Genomic DNA, 25,920 nt, shown 5'->3' on the forward strand with positions numbered 1-25,920 from the left:
GCTTATGATACACTATATATACAAATATATATCTATTTGACATATACAAATTGTAAAACCAAGCTAAATGTCAAAAATGTTTAAAATTAACCGTTTTTTTAACATCCTAATTTTTTTTTAATAAGTAATTAATAAAACATAACTTTTAAAAATAGAAATGACAAAATTAAGTATTACTTAAAAAATAAATTGTATGTGAAGAAAATAATATATTTTAAAGAGGTTATAATATAAACAGATTGCCAAAAATAAAATAAAATAATCTCATAGTTGTCATATGTCTGTGTCATTTTGGTCTCTTGTGGGCAGATGTCAATCATACCACATCTTCTTTTTTTATATTGAAGTTTTATTAAAAACCTCTCAGTAAAATAGTAAACAAATACAACATGAATGAAATGAATAAGAAAAATAATTATTTAAATGTAACATTGACTTTTACGGAAATTAAGAATGTAGATTGCTCTTCAGCGCGCGACGTCTTCTTATCATATTATGCACCAAGATATATAACTCGTATTGTAATTCAGCATTCTAAATTAAAAAAAAACCAAATTGATTAAAATATGACTTTGTAAAAAAAGAATTATCCATGGCCATAGCTTTGTGAAACAAATTAAACCTAAAGTTATTGTAAATGTCACAATTAATCAAAAAGTGTATCTCATCTTCTACAGCATTATTACAAAATGGACAAATTCTTTCTTCTAACGGTATTGGTGGTTTCGTATAACGACCCGTCTCGACAGACAAAGATAACGTTCCACATCTAATTGTACATAAATAACTTCATAAGTGGCGTGACATTGCGTTTATAACATATGTTCAGGTTGAAAATCCTTCTTTTAACGTCTATATAGTCTCAACTTGTTTCCATTCTTATTCGAATTGTCATACCAAAGTTTGGTAAACCACAACTGTTCATCTAGTATTCGTTATGTACTTTTAATCTGTTTAAAAATTAGTTCTTTGCTTATTCCGGGCTGCATTAAGTGTTCTACAGACATTTTGCAAAATAACTTAATCACATTAAAATTCCACAATCTACTTTCTCGTTTCGACCATTGATACAAAGTACGAGAATTATCTGAATTTTCAAGTTTATAAAAGAATCTCACAACTTTCAGTCTTTGTTAAGTATGACATGACAGCCATCCTAAACCACCATAAACTGCAGTATTGCTAGTCAATTTAGTCACGCCAAGGAATATTTTACAAGCCCGGTTTTGAACGTTATTAATGAGTCTATGTTCAGAAAGTCCCCATATCGACGAACCATAAACAATATTGGTTGTACCAAATTTTATACAGTTTTGTGAACATTTGATATGTCATACCACCATAAGCGAAAAATTTCACAGTCAGACAGCTAAAAGCTCATAGCAGATTTAGAGAAATACAACTGATTCCAGGACTGCAAATTGTCCTTTTGTCATACAATCTGATGATACTAGAGACGCTATATATATAAAAAAAAGTTTAAGTTCTGAAAATAAAGTAGCGTTCTTTTCCTTTTTTATTCCCATATTTAAAAAGTGGCATATTTAAAAAAACGAAGGTGTGTCTAACAAGAGAACAATAGATAGATATGTTTTATCATCAAACTGAAAATTCGGGAGCAGGACGACATATTTTTTTTTAAAACAAATATCATTAAATTCACGTCTTGTTTCCACTACTTAAATACTTTGACCGTCGTGGTAAATGAACAAATAAACATGCCTCAATTTGGAACCTTTCAACTCGGTTTGCAGTCTTTCAATGGTTCGCTCCAAATACTCATTTTCTGTTTGCTTATCTTTTAATTGTTGTTCTGTTGATATAGCCCTGAAACACATGTGTAAATTTGTAAAAATAATCGAACATTTCTGGTAAGTATAAACAAAAAATCTATGAAGGAGCTGTTGACATCTCTTGATTGATTGATTAATTAATTGATTCTATTTTGCTTTAATACTTTAATATTTATCTTATAAAAAGATAAACATAATTAAAGTTCTGATATTTTTCTCTGAAAATTTTATCAAAACAAGACTATCTAGATGAAATAAAATGTGTGTTTCAGTTTCAATTTTTAGGAATGATATCATATCTATGAAGCAAGTTAAAACAATAATAAATGACAAAAAAATTCAGTGTTCAAACATGAAACATGATTAAGTGTTTAAATTCAATATGATCTTTAATTTTGTATCCAAGTCCTAGATTTTTAAGGCAGAAACTGTCATATTCCTTACTTGGTACAGGCATTTTCTTATGTAGAAAATAAAAGGATAAATAAAAGTCCCTATTGATTTCGAAGCCTATTCTTCTTTGCGGAAGGTCATAATCAATAAATAAAAAAAAACACTACATGTCATCTATATTTGTATTAGGTAAACATACAGGATAGCTACATAACATTAGTTCATTTAGTAACAATTAAAAAAGCATTTCAAGCTCATGAGAACGCTAAACTTTGATACAAGTTAATTAAACTAATCTGTGTTTAATTATCGATCCCTTAAAATCAAAATACGTTGGTTATGAAAACAATGGAAACATGTCCATAATTTTTATTCGGTTGATCTTTAAATCAAATGGATGATGATTGCAATGGTACAGTTACTAAGATATACCGAAATGTATATAGAAAGGTAAATTAAAAATACTAAAAAAGACTTTTTGTAAAAAAAACTTTTTAGTAAATAAGGGCACGTATTAATATCATTTGTAGAACCTTTTCCAAAAGAAATATACATCTACATGTATCTGGTATTTTATGGTCAAAACATGTCCAAGAATTATGTATCTATTTTGATAATACATGTATCTTCTTTATTATTTAAATGTGACCTGTCTTTTCGAAAAGGTGTTCCAAATATGATGAATTTCCCCCCCCCCCCCCCCATTTTAGTCTAAAACCAATTAATAAATAGGTGTTTAAACATGCAACAGGTATGGATAGTTTTGTTCGGCCAGTAAGCAATATTGTAGTTAAAGGCAACATTTCTTCTTCAGACGTTCTTCGTACTTAATTCAAACAACGACAATCAGCATTATTTTGAAAGGAAATGTTAGTTACGGGGAACAAAACCAATGTTATAATGCTGGACTCGCTTTTTAATGTTTACAGAAAGAAAAAAAACAGCGCGGAAAATATACATAATGATTACTTTTCAGGATACGGGAATTTAAAACAAAATCCGTTTTGAAATATGTATGTACTGGCGGGTCCGTTTAACAAGAAATTTAGATTGACCTTATGCGTTTTTATACTGCTATGCATGGGTATGGTTATTTTACCTTTGTTCCATTTGTTCAAGTACGGTTTGTTGTACTTTCTGTCCATCTTCCATTTTTTTAAGTCTGTAATATAGAAATTAAATATATGTTGTATCTATCATGTACATGAGGTATATATAACACCAGTCAAAAAGTGTTTTTTTTTTTTATTAAAAGTCAACCAAACCCATCCAAGCGGAAAGAATTGATATATTTTTTATATGTATCTGCTCCATGTGCTCATATGCATTACTAAGTTATAAAATACCATGGACTATCAACGATTATTAATGTTCATTTGGGATCTTTCGCTTTTATATTTTACGTAAAAAAAAAAGTGTGAATGACAGACACTGACTTTTTTGTCCTGTGAACGCTGGTGTGTAGGCTCAGAATAAATTTATCAGGTCAAACAGGCCAGATGAAAAGCTCACGTCACGTATCTTCTGTCAGAAAAGGAAAATTTACTGACAAAGACAAATCTGAGGTCAAAGCAAAAACTAAAAAGGCAAAAGTGAATTACAGATCAATAACAGATGGTGCACAGATTCTCGGCACGATGCATTCAATGCAACACATTTCAAGCTGAAACCTGATACACATATCAACTGTATAGCCCTAATAGTCTCTTTATTAAGTAATATTTGGAGACTAGTACATATCAAATTAAAATACATTCAATTTTTCTTGGTTATCATAATCAATTTAGAAGAAGGACTCACATATAATACAGAAATAGGTAGTTATATCACATTTATCAATCACTCTGTAATTCTAGAATCACGCATTTGAGACTCAACCAAAAATTACCAGCAACGTCACGATGGCTGAGGAAAAGTTATGAGTGACGTCATAATGTGTGAAGAGATGTTATAAAGTTTGTTTTCTGAAGCAAAACTTTCTATGAGGAGGAGAAAAATAACAGTAATAGAAGGATAGACAGATTATCGAGGTTTCTACTTATATACATGTATATTGTAATATGTCAGCCAGTCAACACAATGAGACACTTTTCATCTCGTTCGGTGCCTTCACTTACCAAAAAGGTTCACAATGTCACTCACAGCTTATATTTTATGATATGAATATGAAGAAAACCTGATAATCTATACATATACTTGGGGGCCCCGGAGGCAACACAAAAACAATTCTAACCAATATACTTTATCGCTTGTAAGAGTGCACATTTTCTATGGGTATATATTTGATATGAGTGCAAATGGATATTCGCAGTTATGCTGTCTTTGCCGACTAATTGAATTAACAAAATATGTTTACATTTTTGTAAGCACATGTTTAGAAAAGTATCGAAACTAATAGTCAGGAATTAATATGGCAATTGTGTGTCGCTTGTTCCTTTCCTTGATTGCGGTTTAGTTTGTTCGGTTTTGTGAGCTTCCTCTTTTGAAATTTGTCTTTGAGTTAGGTATGTGTGTTATACTTATTTGAAAGATATTGTGTTGTGCTTGTAATTTAATTGAGAATATTCTTACCTCTCGATTAATTCGTTTCTTTCTTGATTTTTACGAGCAATTCTGAAGGTGTCTCTATGACGACCGAAATTTATCGTTGACTCTAATGCCATTTTATGTCGTTTGCTATTACTTCTGTTGTCCATCGTCGAAGCATTCCTTCAAAAGATGATAAAGCATAAAAAACTGCAGGAATACTTAGAATCTAATAATCACTTCATATGATGAGCTAATTCAACTACAAGTCTGTATACAGCTTTAGACTTTTGAAAATAAAATATTGTGTTTTTATTTTTTTAGAAAATACAGCCCTTAATATAATAAAACAAATAATTTTCTATATTATCATTAAAAGTTTTAAACATCTATAACATACTCCTTTCAAAATTTGCAAATTTCAATAATAATTTTGACAGATTGTTACCAAGTTGAGGAAGACACCCAGCCACCTTAATTTAAGAATGCATGTACAATCATTAAAATAGTTGCACAATTTACAAATTAAAACAGATCGGTTTTTGAAAGTCTTCCGCAGTTTTCAATTGGTTCTGGCTAGTTTTTTTTCAAAAATGAGTGCTGAATTTTGTAATTAAAAAAGATTTTATATATGTCTAATTATTATGAATACTAACAGAAAAGAAAACTGTTAATATTTTTAGATGATGTTTTATCTACCCTTGAAACACTAACGTATGTGCTTAAGGTTATATCTTATTTGTAGATAGTGTAGTTTGACTTGATTTATACACACTCTTTAAACATTGTTAAATGAAAGTAAAAAAATAAAAGGTTAAAATAAAAGAATTACCATGTAAGTGTTCTCACAGATTTACTCATAGTAATATAAAACACATTTATGTGTAACCCTCTGATGATAGAATCATATAATTTCTTTTTTATGTGTTCTTGTTACAGATGTTTAGAAAATGTATACCTTGAATCAAATATGTAAAAGATTTTGAGAGCGTCATATCTCATATTGTACACAAGATATGTACAATATTAAAACAAATGTTTCAGGTGTTCTATGGATGATCCATTACTTATGGTTTTCCTATGAACTTATATGAGTTTGGTATAAAATTCTTTGAAACCCTGGTGTGTATAAAAAAAGAAGATGTGGCATGATTACCAATAAGACAACTTTCCAAAACTCTCCACTAGAGACAAACACATAGGCGAATCCAGGGGGTCCCTTTTGTGGGAAAAATTTTGTTGATTATATTGGGAATCACTGAAGCATGCCTAGAGCGGACTCCCTTATGTCAGTCAGTGGGCTCCCTTACAAAAAGTTCTGGATCCGCCACTGTAAAATGACTCAGAAATTAACAACAATAGGTCACCCTACGGCTTTCAAAATTGAGCTAAGCCCATACCGCATAGACAGCTATACAAGGCCTCAAAATGACAATATAAAACAATTCAAACAAAAAAAATAACGGCCTAATTTATGTATTCATTGACAAACGCAATATTGTGTCAACGAAGCGTACAGTATAAAAAAGTGTAAAGACAACGAAGCGTACACAACATGAAAATAAAGACACTTCAAAACGTGTATTTTTTTTTGTTTCTAGATACAACATAAACTATAGATCTTTATAAGTTTGTTAATTTATACTATGAAGTTTTCAAAAATGTATGTTCTAAAAACTATGAGGTACGAGAAACATTAAGTTTTGAATGTTTCAAAATACCAAGCACGTTTTATCATTGATATCTTCGTGCGTTTTTTATGTTTGGATATAAAAATGTCACGTTTTTGAAAAACCTTTTAGTAACTGATGAGTATTATGGCAAAGAATATATTGGAGCAAAATATCCGAAGAATAGATATTGGATTGTCTTTAAAAGTATGAATTCCTTACTGTCTGAACTCGGTGTTACACGGTGTATTCGATACGAACTCGTCAACGTCCGGTTTCATCTGTATCGCGGGGTTATACAGGGTGCTGATGTCAGTCCATAAATAGAGACATCAAAACACGGACTATTGAAATCATTGATGTAGTTTTGTCATTGCATTGTTTGATGTAATCCTGCATCTTTACGTATGTGAATAAAAAACACCTTTCACTTGTTACCACGTCAAATTGCGGAATACTTTAAAAAAAATCGTAATCGCAAAGTATAACCTGAATATGAAAATGATTTATTATCTATAAGCTAAAAAATATGTCACCAAATACTATCTTGTTTCTCATCAATATACCTTCTACCAGTTCGATAATCATCTTCTTTATATTGTCGGTCCTTATCGTCTTGTACAACCGCAAGATGCAGTTCTGCTTTACACAATCTACAATAGATATTTATAAATAGAAATAAAAATACGTATATCAATAACAAATTATTAGTTTTCTCGCTGGAATTGTTTTACATTGTCATTTGGGGGCCTTTTATAGCTGACTATGTGGTATTGGTTTTGCTAATTGTTGCAGGTCGTACGGTGACCTATAGTTGTTAATTTCTGTGTCATTTTGGCCTCTTATGGACGGTTGTCGCATTGGCAATCATACCACATCTTCTTTTTTTGTTTACATATTTAGTCTTTACAATTAAGTTTTACTCAATCAAGGAAGGATTGAATGACAATTACAAAATAAATCTTATCAATGAAAATATCATAACTTAAATTTGACTGTCCATTTTTAATGGACAGTAGACAAATAATCGTATTAAAACACTGCATGTATTCATAATTTTACAAAACTTCATTATATACATATCAATTATCAATAATTATAGATTATTTAAAAAAAATTATTATGTATACAGTTTTGCAATTAAGCCGTAATATATATTCTGAACAAAAAACCTGTGCGCATGCGAGATGAGGACTGCTTTGAAATGTTAATGATGATACATAGCTTGGGATCGAGTTTCTCAAACTGTTTAAGGCAACGATGCATAATATTGGCAAATTTGATTAATTTAAAAGTTCTTCTCCGAACGGCATAGTTAGAGTTTAAGTGACTGTCCGTTTAATAGCTTCAATCTCGGTGTTACACATGTGCTCCTTAAATGGAGGAAATAACTTAGAGACGAAAAGGACAAACTAGAACACTAAAAATTACATATTTTTTAGTGGTGCTATTTCTTCTGTTTCCGAAAGGGGGAGCCAAATAATGTCTCTGTGTAGTACGGGTGCTCCAAGTGCGGTAGATATAACTTAGAGAGGACAAATTAGATATCTTCTGATGATTTCAAAAAAATCTACAGTGTTGCCATTTTGTATTAATTTTCTTCGAGTGATACACAGCTTGGGTTCGTGTTCCTCAAACAGTTTTCATGGACTGATGAAGTATGTTGATAGGCGTTTTTAATCTCGTCTTCTACATGTTATAAGGGAGTTTAAGAATAAACTATTACAAAATGAATATGAATTATGGAGCTCTGACAAGGAGACATGACTAATTTTATAGTTATGAAGTAATGACAGTTCATTTAATGACATTTTGCTTCGCCTGGTAATATTTCACTTAAACTTATCATGAAATTTGTGTGATTCAATAATTGTTAAGCAAGTAAGCTAAAACAGATGGAAAGATGTGATATACCAAAAAGGAAAATCAAACCGAACACATAATGCAAATTACAAAAAAAAGACAAAAAACGACGAAAACACCAACAAGTAAGAAAAACCGTGACTGACCTTTAGCTATGCAATATGAATCTGCAGTAATTGTTATGCAACCTAAGGTTTCCGTGAATGGAACACTGATTGATGTTAAATGGAGAAACAACAGTTCATTAACATTACAGACTCACTAAGGACGCATATCAATAATGGTGTGATTTTGTGTTAGGTTTTTTCATGTTTTTTTCTTGTTTTTTTCTCTCGATTAGATATTGCTATTCAACGTATTTTATATACATGCGGTCAATATTGATAGCATTACACCCTCTTCTTACTCCAACCGGATATACAATCAATGATAGTGTTCACAATTTATTTCAAGTTTACCTTTCTTTTGTTTTGTCATATGTTCCTTGCAATGTAGTAAGTCGGTTTTCTGTTTCTATAAGACTACAATGAAGAAAAAAGGTAGAACGTATTGTAATATCAATTACTTCTAGAAAACGAAATAAATACAATAGCATTCCAAACAATAGCAATTTTAACAATATAAACTTAGGTAGAACACAAAATGACATAACATTTTATCATTGGGTGTGCTCCTTCATGTAATATTACTCCTAGAAAACAAAATATATACAATAGCATTCCAAACAATATCAATTTAAACAATACAAATTTAGGTAGAACACAGAATGACATAAGATTTTATTATTGGGTGTGCTTATACATATCATAAGCTGGAATCAATACCATAGTACGACACATGTTGATGTACAAAATGGACAATTTCTAAAATGTTATATCGATTGCATAGAAACCTTATCTGAGATATTTATAGGTTTATTAAAGGGTAAGATTGAGATATCGCTTGACATCAACTCGACTTATATAATTATTGTTAAACCTATGTCTCTTATAATCAACACTCTCAATGTGTTGAGTAAACAAAAATTCAAACTGTTGATCTAGTTTTTTGGACATGCCATTATGACGTCATATGATCCTTTCCAGGGTCAAACTTTAGCATCAGCTACTTCAACATTTTTTCTGCGCTTCAGGATGGCATACAACAAGAATATTTCCAGGTGCATATATGTGAGTATTTTGTTAATAAAAATTAACTCTAATATACCTGCTTTATTCGCTTTGTGAATACACCCATGATTTAAATTCAATTAAAGTTTGTTTGCACATGCGTATATTGACTACTGCAGAATAATGAATTTTATCAAATTGGCATGCATTCAATATATTTCATTAACTTAAAACACTTCCAAACTCTAAAATGATACACATGTTGTTACTAATTCATTTATGTTGCCTGTAATGTGTTGCAATTCGATATTGACATATTTAACCTACATACAATCGGTCATGCGGACAGTTCAAAACTCCTTCCTCTCAAAAATCACATTTCCAATCATTTGCTTGTTTTACAAAAAAAGGCGGTTCATGGAAGAGCCTAAACAAACACTCTACATTTATACACATCGGGTATAGACATTTATGGCAAGCCGTTCTCGTCAAAACTATGATTAAACCATTTTTCGAAAAATTTACACACTGAGAATTACAACAAAGCACACTGAGATTTAAAAACTTCAAAACGCACACTGAAAATTGAGAATTACACACAGAGAATTGAAAATTACATACTGAGAATTAAAAATTACACACTGAGATTTCATAAAGACGCACTGAGATTACAAAAATGAAAAACGCACACTCAGAATTGAAAATTACACACTGAGAATTGAAAATTACACACTGAGATTTCAAAAAGACACATTGAGAATAAATAAACTGAAAACACACACTGAGAATTTGAAATTACACACTGAGAATTTAAAATTACACACTGAGATTTGTGCGCACTTTTTATGCGCACATATCTAATTAGCATATTACTTAATCTGAATCGATTACAAGCTTAAAACAACAAGGGGACAAAACTCGTTAGTCCTTCGATTTGGTTCCAAATTATTAATAAAAAAAACTTTAGAAATACAAGAACAAGAAAAATACCCGGCACTTACTCTTATTACAAAATACAACCAAATGGTGAAAAACTTTATTAAAATTATAAGAAAACATAGGAACAATCTGCAAAAGAATGCAGTGAAATTTTTACTCAAGTTTTTATTATAGCATATAAACGTAACAAAAATATAAAAGATTAACTAGCGAAATCAGGGAAACAGTTGGAAGACTTTGAAAAGGGACACATGTGTAATTACTGGTAGTAATGATCTGAATTATAGGCAACAAACTTATGAATATGAGCGATGTTAATTAAGTCTTGAAATTTATTACGAATATTGGTATAAGGAACCGCATTTCATTATTATGACTGACAAGAGTTCTTGAGATCAAGATATAAATCTGTTGAATTATTCATCTCATGAATATTCATTAGTAATTTGCATATTAATCTCAGTGCGTATTTTTGAAATCTCAGTGTGTAATTAACAATTCTCAGTGTGTGTTTTTTAGTTAATTTCATCTCAGTGTGTAATTTTGAATTCTCAGTGTGTGTTTTTTATTTTTTTAAATCTCAGTGTATACTTTCGATTTCTCAGTGTGTTATTTTAGGTTTTTAATTCTCAGTGTGTATTTTTTTTTCGGAAAAAGGGTTTAAACATAGTTTTGACGAGAACGGCTTGCCATAGACATTACCTTTATTGTCATAATCAGAATCGAAATAATCGATGCAAGCTATACGTTATTGTAGTTTTAACATGGTTAGTCATTATATTCGTGTTATTATAGCCCGGGCAAATATAATTAAGAATATAATGCCTACCCATGGTGCCACTTAACTAATGTATAGCTTGTATCCATTATCTTAATGCATTTTTAAATCACAGATGTCCGAAGTCATGAACGAAATGTTCATCGTCGAAACCTTTGAAAGACATAAAATTATATGACCTAGTGAATAATCAATTGGAATGCAGGTTTATCGTTTTGGGAAATTGAATATGAACTTCCTATGTAAACTATTTATTTATTATCATATTTCGAATGTAAAAAAAAAATTACTATCGATCGTTACAGAAACGATGATCTATAAATTTGTATTCTCTTCCAATAAGCTTAAGATGAATAATTAATTAACTAGTAAAGACTTATCAATTTTGCATTAAACCAAATGCATGTAATTAACGGTAAATGCATGGTTTTTACATGGTTACATGGTTTTTACATGGTTACATGGTTTTTACATGGTTACATGGTTACATGGTTTTTACATGGTTACATGGTTTTTACATGGTTACATGGTTTTTACATGGTTACATGGTTTTTACATGTTGTACAAACCATTCTTTAACAGATCAGATACAGACTGACACCAAGTTGCTTTGGATTGTAATATAATTAGTAAAACCATAATAATGAATGCAAATTAAAATGCAAATCATTTTTAAGACGTATACCAAATATATTAAGCTTTTTTATTGTCCTTCAATGCATATGGTAGTTGTGCACTTCATTTTCATCTTTGTTTCATTTTTTATCATTTGAATAATTTATCTATTTTCGTCTTAGTCTTTGATATCATTCTGGTAGGATTAACATTTTTAATCCTGAACTGTTACATTTTTTACATAAGTTTTACCATTTGAAATATTATGTTTTAACATGTACCGCTTATTCTTTGGTCATTTCAAAACAAAATATGTTCTGTTGCATACTTTCTTCGTCGATGATTGTCTTACCTTTCTTTTAGTGTAAGGGTTTCTTTATTTAGTTTATTATTGGACGTTATAACGCTAATCATCTCATGTTCCTTTTCTTTTACTGTTGCCACCAGTTTGTTGTAGTCCTTTGCCTTTTGATCCAAATCCTTCTTCAAGTTTAGGTTGTCATTTCTAATGACAAAATTTTCATCTATTAACTTTCGCTTTCGCTCCATTTCCTTTTCAAAGCTTAAGAAAAAAGAAAAATGATACATTTTGTACTGCTTTAATGTAATATTTAAATCTAGAATAAAAACAATGAAATAAATGTTTTTATATATTATCATTTTCTACATAAGGAAATGCCTATACCAAGGAGTATAACAGTAAGCTCTAGAAGTGATGTGTTTGACCTTACGTTTTGACATTTGATAATTAGGGACTTTGTGTTTTAAATTTGCCTGCGAAGTCGCTTGAAATGTGATTTCACCTTTTACAATTTACAAATGCATGGACGGAATGCATAATCGATGATAATAATATGAATACTCAAATGTTGTGCCAGACAGAGGACTTGGTTGTCAGAACCGTTGAATATTAGGCACGACATTACCAAAAGGCAGGCCAAATATTTTTGTAGCTGTTCCTGAAAAGGTTACAATCGTATGAACTCAGCCTGAGGTCATACGATTTTAAACTTTTTTTGGAACAGTTACTGGAGTAATACAATAACTTGTTGGTATAAACCTTAAATGTGTGTTGCAGGTACTGCCAAATGGCTTTATATTTAATTTTTGATTTTAACAAACCTTGAAAATATATTGCTAGTATTACGAGTCATGTTTCGGACAAAAAAACAACATTCAGGTTTGAATACAAAAGTATTGCTAGTCTTACTAGATATATGTTATTCAACCTGATTACTATCAAGCTTGTATCGTAGAAAGTAAACTTAATGTATATAAACATGAAATAGTTCAACACGGATATATATTCTCATAGTATTCATTCATTTGTTGTGTTTAAGCGTTTGCCATTTCATTGGTTATATCAGATGACTTACAGACTTAATCAGTCACACTATACGAACAGTAACATCTGAAGCAGAAGAGTTTTGAAATCTTATTTACCGAATAGCCTTTGTAAATAGGCAAAATCATGATCTTTAACATATTTTACAAATTACATGCATTTTCGTATGTAAACAAGGGTAAATTAAACTCGATTTAAAAGCTAGCTTTATGTGTCAATTGATGCCAGTCGCATAGAATACCATTATATTGATAACAACGTGTATACTTAACAAAGAAACAAGCTAGATACAAGCATAACAAGCTTTTAAATTTATGGAACACCAGTCAACATAATATGGAAACCTTAATCACTACAATAACAAAAGATAATTTCGACAAATACACACAAAATGGCATACATATATAGACAAAATAAAAGACATGAAGTCAACATAGTGGCTGGATATTTAAGTACCGATCCCAGTCATAAGTGGATAAAAATATACAAAACAAACCACTCAAATTGACAAATGCATATCATTTTTTTCTGGATCACCTCGGTAACTAATGTTTTTTTTAAATTTTATATCGGATTAGAGTTGTAAATTTCCATGAAAGTGGGTTCTTTTTTTCGTAGTTTTTACGAGTTTTGTTTTTGGTGATGGCTGTCTTTGTTTCTCATTAACTTTTTAGGTTTAAAGGTCTGTTTTGTATCATCCATATATGATATTTTCTATAAAAATTGAAACAACCAGTACTATAAACTTAACAATGATTGTTTTATAATGGATAAAGAAATTGCGTCAACTTTGTATATTTTGATAGCTCTACAATTAGTTGTTTTAGGACGGACACAACCTTAAACAGTCAGATAGAACAAGTGATGTTTAGGAAGCCAACACTCATGTTTGAATAAAACTTATGATTTTTTACAATAAGCATGTTTCTTTTTTCAATGATTTCAGTTTTACACGAACTTCTCGAGAGGGATGAAACGAAAACTTGATTCTTATTTGACGTTCTTCTCTTGCTTTTGAAACTAAACCATGTTATACATTACAATAACACATTGGCTGCACGATTAACGTCATAATTAAAATTGCAATATCAGTTGTATTTTGAACAACGCCGAAATTTACCGTTTTGTTGGTATTGCTCGACAGAACGAGATCCTTTAGAAGCAAATGATCAGACTTCAATTTTTCATATATCTGTTACAACGGAAATATACTGTGAAAGTACTTTTATTTTTGGGTACCAATTTTCGTGGGTTTCGTGGATGACTTCAACCACGAATTTAAGTGTCCCACGAAATAAACAACCATAGGATTGTCGAAATCAAGACACGGAAAGATCCACATGAAGGTTTGACTACTGATACGATCTAGAGAATATATTGAATAACTTCGAATTTGAGACTACTTTAATTGCAGTCACAGAACTACAACTCCATGCAGGGTTATTCCCATTTAATCATTAAAAACATAAACTGTAGAACTTTAGATTTTTTAATGCTAATAAAAATATGTGTTTTCGATAAAATGCATAATTTACAGTATTGATATGCTAGTTTGATAAAGTGTTCAATTTATATCCTCATAGTTCTTTTACATATTGGAAACAATAATTTTATGCTGGGCTTGATTTTGATAAGAAATATTTGACAATTCAAGATACGTTTATAGCATTTGTTTATGATACTGATTTCTTTAGGTGACATGTGTATGGCATAATTAACACCTTTGATGGTCCTCAAAATGTTGATCACTTTATCTTGGGTTAATTAATGTTGTCACTATGATTTAAACAAACGGGTCAATGTTTACTTTGCAATTTCCTTCAATCTAGACTATTTGTAGCCTTCGTTTCTAAAGACTTTAATTTTTCAATTGTATTAAAAAAAAACTAAAATCCACGTATTTAAAAATCCACGAACATGTAAATAATGCTTAAACCACGAAAAATTGATACCCACGAATCAAAGTATTTTCACAGTAGAACACTTCAAAATCAGATCGTTTGAATTGTCACACAGCAGATAAGGTAAACATACAGTTCATTTTATTTTGTGTTATATCAAAAGTTTCAAATGAACCTATTTCAAGCATCTCATGTTATCACCTACTATTTATTCATTACATAAACTCATCACAGATACCAGGACTAAATTTAGTATACACGCCAGACACGCGTTTCGTCTAAAAAAAACTCATCAGTGACGTTCGAATCCTCCCAAAAAGTAAAAAAAAAAAAAGGGCCAATAGACATTGAAGACACATGTTAAATCTAACCCTTTCTCTCTCGTTTGCAAAATATCGAATGCTTCTAATGCTCGCTGACAATTTCTTTTTTCAACTTCTATATCGTCTCGCAGCATCGCCTGTTCTTTTTGCCACGCATCTTCACTGCGTTTTATATATGCCTTTGTGTTCATCAAATCTATTCTTTTTGCTTCAATTTCCTTTTCCAGTACCTTGGTTTGTGATTTACCCCTGAAAAACATTCCATAGTTAGATTGACTGGATGACAAAATGATTGTCATTCTAAATATTGTAGCATACGCTTGGTATATGAAAATAATCAAGACATTAGGTTCCAACTGCAACGCGTTTGTTGGAATTATTGTAGTTATTTAGAAATTTACCTGTAACTTATCTCAAAGGTCATGAACTTTTTCATGTTGATGGCAAAGCCTCGTTATAAGAAATAGACAATGATTAAAAACCGCATGATGAAAGTGTATGATTGTTATCGATAAAAGATTATGATATTATTTTTACTGTTGTTAGAATTTTATATATTACAAGAATTAAGCACAAAATTTGGCTGAAGTTGCAAGCTAACAGATGATTTATTGTGATTTTTATAATTTACAAATAAGTAACTCGTTATTATAATTTTTTATGTATTTAAGTAGATTTCTGCTTACTTTTTTAAAGTTTGCTCTAATTAGTCGAAACATGTAAATAAGTAACAATATTCAATTTGGCACAACCACTGTCTCGGAATAATTTTGGGGATACGCAATGCGTTACAAGGGCAGCATGTGTAGCATTTCGTTTGGGCAGTGTAGTAATGAATTTCATCCATTATTTACTTGTCACAAAACTATTATCTGAGTTCTCAGGCAGCCCTGAATACAATGGATAACTAGGCAGCCCTCTCGTCGGGTGAACGAATCATTTGTTTGTCTATTTGATAGTTTTTTTGGATACATGTTTTAGTGTGCAAATGGTTTTTTCACTCAAGGTTATCCGTCTCAGGTTGCAAAGTGAGCCCATACCCTCTATGCATGGGCTAGGCCAGCGCTCAACATGCAGGTATTACAATTAATTAAATAAACTAAAAGAGTGGGTATACTTGAGTTACATATGTTTGACATGGGATGGGCCAGCGCTCAATATGTCACTCGTGGAGAGGTATTTTGAAGTAACATATTGTTCATTGAATTACCGTATAGCGGGTTATTTTCGCGGGGTGTAAATTTTCGCTTATTTTCGGGGATAGAACAAAATCGCCAAAATAAATTCCGCCAATTTAAAAGTGTACATGCAAAGGTAATGTTAAAAATGTTGAATCCGCCAAAATAATAACCGCCAAAATATTTCGTATACCTTATTTAATAGAAATCGCGAAATTTTACACCCGCAAAAATAACCCGCTATACGGTATGCTTCGAGCTCTTGTAAATTCTCTCTTTTAAAAAGGCTCGCTTTGCTATTGGTTCACATTGTTTGAGGTTTCATTCAATACTCTACGAGTTATGTTTCTGTTTGATGTATACTAAAGTGGCTCGTGACTTTCTCCTTAAAGTATGTGGTGAAAGTTATTTGAAGTCACGGTACCACATCTACACTCTGTCGTCAAGTGCAAGTGCCGCGATAGATGCACGAATAATGTGAATTTAATTGAGATATGTATTTTATTTTTTTAAATACATATCAATTGCTAGCATGTTGCCCGTAACGCCAATTTTATATTTTGTATTTTTTTTATTATATTTTGTTTTTATTACTTTTGTATATATCTTGAATACAAGCCTGTGTAATTATATATACTAAACATTAGTCATTCTTAATTGATTTGATTACTTTAACTTAGATAGCAATTTGCTATACTTCATCAGTCGTTCTAATTCTGTATCTATGACAGATTTAAACTGTACCTTTAAACACATTTAAATCTTGCACAGCTGGAGAAAGTTCATCGCTCGTTCAAATCTTTATCAATAGAAACACGGCTCATAAACTGAAGAGATGAGTAGATGATTTTTTCTGAACACTAAAATGAATACTTCGTTTATTGTATCATACATCCTTGTTTAACTCTTAAAAGAAGGTAGCACCTCCCAAAACGAAGCTTATTTCTATAAGTTAGAGTTAGAGGAGGGGATAAGATCTCTGCGCAATGCTAGACGGTGTTGTCGTATAAATCAGAAATAAAAAGTACAGGTTCCAGCCCCGCTCGGGGAGAAAGTCACGAATCAAATCTACGCTAACATCGCTAGGTTGATTTTCTAGGCGTTTTATATATATATTTTTAATTATACATTAGAAGTTTATTTGTATCTTTCTAAAATTATCTATTTTTCCTTACATTTCTTCTTTTATCTGCCATTTCTCAATTTCACCATGCGCATCTTGTGTATTTATTTTTTCCTTTGCGAGCAGTTGCTTAAGTTGGTTTTCTCCTTCTTTCCAAATTGATTCATTGCGCTCAGTATCCATACAAAGCTCAGCAATTTTCTTCATCAACAATTCATTTTCGTTCAACATTTCGTTTTTCTGGGATACAAACCTGAAAAGTTCGAAAAAAAGTTAACATTATGAAAATCTAATGAATTCAAGTCTTTGTAAACATGTATCTTTTATCATATGGTGGTTATATTTTTATGTCGGCTAATGAATTCAGACAACAGAATACATATGCGAAAATCAATAACACAGAAAATACTGACATAGTTGTCATACATAACCATGATAACTTATTTTTGAGTCCCTTTCGCTCTGCATGTCGTCCATTTTTAAAATTAAATGTAATTATAAAAACGTGTGCATGTGAGTGCTTATTTCGATAAAAATAAATTTCACTTCAATTGTTTCTCATTTATTCTTGTCTGACAGTATTTAATACCTAGGACAATTAGAATCCTGATTTTTTTTTAATTTATAATCAAGTAAAACAGCTGTAAATTAACCACCAATCGTTGTAATCTATTTTTATAACCACTTGCAAAGTATGAAATAAATGTGGTTCACCAGCGAATTTGTGGAAATATTTGAAAGATTTGTCAATACTAACTCCGTTTTTATTTATTTGTAAACGATCAATACTGATCGATATTGTTGTATCTATTCACACGTTCTTCTGATGTGCTGTTTGCTAAAATGAAAACTTAAAAAATTGATAGATAACAAAATGTCATTTAGGTACAATAACTACTTTTCCAACTAAAATTTGAATAATGTACCCGTTGAGTAGTCTCTTTTTCTCTTGGCTCTCCTCATCCGCCAATTGTTTAATTTTGCTATCATGGATTAAATCTTGCTCCTCCCTCTCCGCCTTTAAAGTTGATATTGTAGCTTTTAATGTCTCCAAATTATCTTTTTCTGTATCTGAATGAATTCTATTTTAAAGACTTAATAGCATCATCATTTGGAATCAAAATGTAACACACATTTACAATAATTAATTACAAAATGACTTCAATATCATCGATTGCACTTTTGTACACCATATTCCTAAATGTAAAGGACCCTTGCCGAACGGAGTTTCCCCATAACTTAAAAGTATTAATGACCGTTTAAGTTTACTGTAAAGTACGGTTTTAACGAGGAAAATATTGTACAAGTCACTCAGAATAATTAAATGCATACGACTTTAAATACAACGTCAAATCAACAAGTTTAATTAAACGAAGTAAATGTTCAATTGATCTCCGTATGCATTGTACAAAAAAGGAGGTAACATTCATGTTCTCTTATTACGATGGATATATCATATTAAATAATATTCGCTTTTTTCTGTTTATGTCTACCAATATCTTATACCAAAAAGTGGGAATAATTAAACACTCGGATTAACTCGCGTGACAAACGCAGTAAATAAACTGAAGCGCTGCTGATTAATTTTTGACTGGTTGCAAACACATGATTTGAAACGGAATTCGTATAGCATGTATAGTAAAACAACAAAAACAACCATTCATAGATAACTATGCTGTATGTGTGTTGCTCATTGTTGAAGGTCGTACGGTTATCTATATTTCTTAACTTCTAAATCATTTGGCCTCTTGTGGGTTTTTGTCTTTTCAGCATTCTCACCACTCTTTCTTATTTTCATACCAAAGACAAAAAAGTAATATGGTCTCAACAGTTATACCCAATAACATTAATGTGTGGTGGCATTCACTAGGAAACATGTTTGACGATACAATGAAATTGAAATGAAATTCAAATACCAATTAAAAGTATATAGTACCAATAACCCTAACTGTCCAAATTTTTAGCCTCATACAATATTATTATTGTTTCTTCATCAGAGTGTGAGACTGAAAAGACTAGTTATGAAGGAAATTTTAATAAACAGCACTTAGCGTGATATTAGTGTCTTTCGCCATATTAGATTGTAAATAAACAGAGAATCTAAGGTCCAGATTTTCAATCAAGTTAGCGAATTTTGATGCAAGAATGCAGATACTTTAGTAACTAAATAAATATGAATTGCATTTACACATGTAAAAAGAACAAATTCATAATATAATAAATTATAAATATTACTTTTTGTGCAAGTGTACATCATTTTTGCTTGATATTTAATGTTTTTTAATTGGCATATTAAGGAGAGGTAGCTCTGAAATAGTGCATTTTTTTAAGAAATCTACATAGAAATTGGCAAAATCGTAGTTTAGCTTCAAAATATGCACGGTGAACCTATCTTTTCTTTTGATATTCTCAAAGCATTTTCTAGAAGATGTCTTCTCATATTTTTTATAGTTCTATCAGTAGGTTTAGCATCTTATCACATTAAAAGTTTGGTGATGTATAATCCAAACAAAATGTATAATTTTGTGTCTGTAGCTTGGGAAACTCCGCACTGACCTACAATTTTTATCATATGTGTGAACATATATTAATAAATACTACGGTTTGGCAAAGTATGAACAAATCTATAATTTTTAATTGTGACTATTATACCACCTTAAACTAATTTTGACTCATCACTGCTTTTTCTAGAAAACTATTCAAATTATCATCCTTTTGATTTTCAATAGGTATATTCCATCTTCCTGTATGCTGATTCATTCAGGGTTTGCATGAAATTACCTCTTCCTGTATGCTGATTCATTAAGGGGTAGCATGTAATTGACTCTAACTGTATGCTAATTTGTCTCAGGATTTTCTTGCAATTAGATATTCCTGTATGCTGATCTTTTAAGGGGTTGCATGTAATCACCTCTTCCTGTATGCTGAGTCATTTAGAGTTGTCATGTCATTAAATCTTCCTGTATGCTGATTTATTATTTTTTACTGCGTTTAGGCCTCAACTGATTCGGGTGTGTATATTCTGTGTTTGTCTTAACATTATGTATTCGGTTTAAGTTTTCAGTAATAAGATAATACTTCAGTTTCATTATGTATATCTCTTTCATATTCATTTGATAAAATTTACTATTTACAATAGCAATAATTGTTCTAAATAATAAAGATGTTCTTATCCCAAGCATAAAAAGTAAGCCGTATTTGTCACAGCCTTTTTCAACTTTTGATCTTCAGTGCTGTACAACTTTGTACTTTTTTTCACTTTCGATCTTTTATATCTGGGCGTCACTGGTGAGTCTTGTCTTGACGAGACGCGTTTTGGACGTATTGAATTTTAAACCTGATTCTTTTTGTTATCTGTTAATCATGTTTTTCTTTGTCTAATATGTTCTCCTATTTATTTGTATTGTAGTCCTGTACTATAATGTTGTCATTTCAATGTTATATTTTACCTTGCCATTAAAGTGCGAGGTTTGGCATGCCATAAAACCAGGTTCAACCCACCATTTTTATTCCCCTTTAAAAATGTCCTGTACCAAGTCAGGAAGATGGCCATTGTTATATTTTTGTTCGTTTCTGTGTGTGTTGCATTTTAATGTGGTGTCGTTTGTTTTCTCTTATTTTTGTGATATTAAGATAAGACGTGGCACGGTACTTGTTTATCCCAAATTCATGTTTTTGGTTTAGATGTTCTATGTGTTATTCTCGTGGGATTTTGTCTGATGCTCGGTCCGTTTCTGTGTGTGTTGCGTTTCGGTGATGTGTCGTTGTTCTCCCCTGATATTTAATGCGTTTCCCTCGGTTTAAGTTTGTTACCCCGATTTTGTTTTTTGTCCATGGATTTATGAGTTTTGAACAGCGGTATACTACTGTTGCCTTTATTTTGCATGTAATTACTTTTTCCCGTATTCTGATTCATACAAGGTGTTCATCTTATTATTTTGTCCTGTATGCTGACCCATTCAGGGTTTGCATGTAATTACTTATTAATGTATAATCAGGGTTTTAATGTTTTAAGAATTTTTTCCATTCAAGATACTAAAAGCAAATTCTTTGAAATAAATCAATGAAAGCAAAATATTTACCATTTTTTCTCTCGATGTTGTTTGCACTAAAAGAAACTTACTTTTGTTCTAATTGTCCGAATACGGTTATTATGTTGCATATTCCTTGCTCTATTTGGTTTATTCCATCGGAAAATCTGTAACGAATTAAGCAGTTTAATCAATTGAAAGTTGCATTATCACGGATATTGTAAAACGTTATACATGTATATATTGATTGATTGTTTAATTATACATTTTTTTAATTCTTAATATATAAAATTGAGAATGAAATTTTGGAATGTATCAAACGGAAAACAGCCAAAAGCCACCACTGAGTTCTCAATACATAGAGAAAATCCAACAACCAAGGGCGTAGTACAGTTAGCTGACCATTTAACAGTTTTCAACTCTCCAATATACATCTAGCCAACGTAGAAAAAACAAGCACACAGCAAATCTCACGTAAAAATCAGTTTAAAAGAAGTAAGAGTGCAATAGTTATCAAAAGTACCAGGATTATAATTTTAAACGCCAGACGCGCGTTTCGTCTACATAACACTCATCAGTGACGCTCAGATCAAAATAGTTAAAAAGCCAAGCAATGTCAGAAACGGTAACAAAAGAAACTACAGTAAATTCAGCATATTCAGAAATTATTGCGTGCATTAATTATTGCAATTTTGTCATTTTACACTAAAATATGATTTTGATATTTAGCATTAAAATATATCCTGTTTAATTCATACAAAAGTTTTAAAAATTTGAGTTTAAGTTATTGCAATTTTAACCCTGTCACATTTTTTGCATAAAACAAAAACGCAATCGCAATCACTTTTGAATTTACAATAAACTAAATGACAATCAAATATTAATTAACAAAAGCACTAGTTACTGTCATGCCAAATCCAGACCTCCATAAAACTGATTGAAAGATTATATATTCATCATGTGAATACCAAGCACACTCCTTCCGTTAGGGATTTAGTACCATACAATAATAAAATACATGAGAAGAACATAACCCGTATCATACCAACAACTGTTTGTAGAAAAAAAAACTATGTTTATTTCCGATGCTTAGACTCTATAAGTGCATCAATATTAAAGCAAAATATACAATCTTTCATGATCTGACAACATTATCGTAAGTATATATCTTCTTTATTTGTCTGTTTGAAGGTTTTGTTAGGTGTTTGCTTATATTTTTTAGCCTTATAAAGAAAATTACCAAAAAAAAAAAAGAATGTAAATTACTTGAACGTGTAGCGTGTCTGCATTTTGATTTATGTTAACGAATAATGTCATGTCCTTGTACCAATAATAACAATTAGTAAATGTTTTGACTATTTATTTATGTATATTATATATAAGAAGAAAATACCGCGATATATTTCATATTAGTAAGCATGCAAAACCAACATGGAAATCTATTCTCACTTTACGTTATTTCTGTAAATTTATTAAGCATGTACACATAGGTTTGATTAAGAAACCATGGATCAGTGGATGGAAATACATACTGTTAAAGTTTGTTTTATAATTAAACTACATATGTTTAGCCAGCATACTTACATGTAGTTAGTTTTTACTTTATCCAATAATCATAACACCGAATCTGATATATTAATAATTGTCTGATTCTGCTTACCAACAATTTCAAAAAGCTAATGAAACGACCCATGCATGCACATGAAAGGTAATAAAACAAATCATACCTAACCGATCGCAATTTGTTTTACAAAAGTATGTGAATGCAGCGTATATACACTATGATAACTGTTAGATGTGATGAATATTGCCATTATCATTTACTCATAAGTTAATCTTCTTTTCAACGCATACATCAAACGATACGAGAACGATGCATCGTTCAAACTAATAAGATTAACAATCGTATTGAAAAATTGTGTAGACTTTATCACATTTCAAACACTTAAGAGCACTGTAAACAATACACCCTTCACGCTATGATTTTAAATTTCCTATAGTCAACTTTGCATTTCTGTGTAGCAACATCCCAGCGGCACCAGCATATGGAGTATATGTATCTCAATTGATAAGTTACTCTAGAGCTAGCTCAAAGTACGTTGATTTTGTTGAACAAGGAATACTGCTTTCTCAAAAGCTGCTATGACAGGGCTATGAATCAATCAAATTAAGGTCGTCACTCAAAAAATTTTACGGTCGCCATCATGAGCTGATTGGTCATTATGACAAAAGTGTGTCAGAAATCATATCTGATTATTCTTCTTCAGTCATAATAATCTTCCATCATTACCGAAATGAACAACGAAATAACACGATGGGTGCCGTATACGGTGCAGGAAATGCTTACCCTTCCAGCATGTCCAGAGCACCTGATTTGACTCCCGTTTTTTAGTGGAGCTCGTGTTGTTTCTAAATTATTTTTTATAACTGTTGATGTAAATGTACTTTGGTTTTGTGAGTCTTTGTTTACTCCTTGGTTTTGATTGTAATTGTCTTCAAACTTATAGATCGAAAACAAAATTGGGGATGTCAAATTTAACATCAATATAATATATATTATTGCAAATTGTCTTGTTAACTTTACATTTTTAGGAATATGATTGGTAAAATTGGATGCATTGAAACCATGTATATTTCATATTGTTTTTTTTTTATATTTTCATATAAAGATGTGGTATGATTGCCAATGAGACAAGTCTCCACAATAGTCCAAAATGATACATAAAAACAATGACAATGTAAAAAAAAATCAAACGAGAAAACTTACGGCCTTACTTATGTACAAAAATTTTACGAAAACAAATATGTATCACATAAACAAACGACAACCACCGAATTACAGGCTCATTAATAAGTGTTAGTTCGTCCCTTTATGAAACCTCACTCAAAGCGTAGAGGACACATCTTCAACGTTTCAGTTTTTAACACTCTAATTGATTTTTAATTGCATACATTGCAGTTTACCAATACACATCTTAAACGTTTCATTTTTTAACACCCTTATTGATTTTTTATTGCACACATTGCTGTTTACCAATGAACATCTCACACGCTTCACCAAGACAAGAGACAAATAACTTTGATGTTAGACTATTGAAATCAACGCAGAACAAAAAGAAAAGCTAACAGAGGAGTAGGATCAGTATGACCCTTTTATGGCCCCAAAATATAGCAGTTTTACAAAATTGTGAAAATATAATCTTTAAGCTTTATTTTAGAAAGTAAAATGCGTCTGCTACATGAAAATGGGCTGTTACTGACGATACAGTGCACAAACATCGCGTACTAGCATCATTAAGTCATGCTAAATCACTAAAATCTTCAAAAGTTATGCATTTTGGTTAATTTTTAGACGGTTTCTGTCTAAAATGAAAGTGGCCACATTCGTGTTCATTCATAATATTGAAATATAAGTTGAATTTAATGATAATACAAAACATATATGAAGGTTGAGAATGAACACGGATGCGGCCACTTTCATTTTTCACAAAAACCATCTGAAAAGTAATGTGATTTGGCATGGCATATTTGATAGATTTTTCATATTTAAGCTTGAATCAGAGCGTTGAAAAAAAAACTTTCGTTAGATGGACCTGAAATTTGAGGCCAACATCGGCCCTAACTGGACCTACTCCTTTGATATTGAGTAGGGACTTTCCGTTTTTGAATTTTCTCAGGGTTCAGTTTTTTTAATTTTTTTTTAAATTTATTTAAGATAAATTCGTTACACAGTATGCTAGTGCCCTAATACGATATATATCTCACCCGTATGAAATTTAATGACCCATATACACCGTATTAGGTCATTTGCACACTGTGTAACTAATAATACCATACAGTAGTACAAATAAAAACCAACGTATTTGCGAAAATAAAATATGAAATGGTCGAATGTAACACCACTTCTGGGGCAGTCTTCGAGGGCACCTCCATTGTCAATGGGTATACATTGATGAATAATGCAAAACCATATTATTTCTCTTCAACAATTACTTTTTATACAGTTGTATATAACAAAACTCCGGCCGAGAAAAACATATTCGTTCTAGATATGTTTGACTCATCAAAAGTGAACATCCTTAATATGCTTAAGTATATTAGTCAATTCCTTAAGAATTCCGTTATGTTATAAACGCATGGGAAGGTTATGCAATCTGTCTGATATGTTTCTTATACTCATACTCACAATCGTTTTTCAGTACTCTCTTCCAAGTGTTTTGATTTTTTCTGAAACAAAAGTATCAAATAAAACAAAGTTTTGCAATAATTCATTTTTATTCTAGCATTACAACATGAGATATTATAAATATTCTAAAAAATATTGAATACTAGC

At 30.9% G+C, this 25,920-nt stretch overlaps 1 protein-coding gene across 1 annotated transcript in view; it reads right to left on the bottom strand.

The window, feature by feature from the left end:
* Positions 1-1,679: 1,679 nt before the first annotated feature.
* The window catches only part of LOC134698084 (A-kinase anchor protein 9-like), a 29,791-nt gene continuing 5,550 nt past the window's right edge, over positions 1,680-25,920 (bottom strand). The window contains exons 2-12 of the mRNA XM_063560375.1: positions 25,774-25,814; positions 21,680-21,754; positions 18,483-18,638; positions 17,609-17,809; positions 15,304-15,504; positions 12,039-12,248; positions 8,704-8,766; positions 6,949-7,035; positions 4,758-4,895; positions 3,286-3,348; positions 1,680-1,827 (exon numbers count right to left, since the gene is read on the bottom strand). Coding sequence (XP_063416445.1) covers positions 1,680-1,827; positions 3,286-3,348; positions 4,758-4,895; positions 6,949-7,035; positions 8,704-8,766; positions 12,039-12,248; positions 15,304-15,504; positions 17,609-17,809; positions 18,483-18,638; positions 21,680-21,754; positions 25,774-25,814 — 1,383 coding nt within the window. The remainder of the gene's footprint in view (positions 1,828-3,285; positions 3,349-4,757; positions 4,896-6,948; positions 7,036-8,703; positions 8,767-12,038; positions 12,249-15,303; positions 15,505-17,608; positions 17,810-18,482; positions 18,639-21,679; positions 21,755-25,773; positions 25,815-25,920) is intronic.

Source organism: Mytilus trossulus, chromosome 14 (assembly GCF_036588685.1).
Source record: "Mytilus trossulus isolate FHL-02 chromosome 14, PNRI_Mtr1.1.1.hap1, whole genome shotgun sequence".
Taxonomy (NCBI): domain Eukaryota; kingdom Metazoa; phylum Mollusca; class Bivalvia; order Mytilida; family Mytilidae; genus Mytilus; species Mytilus trossulus.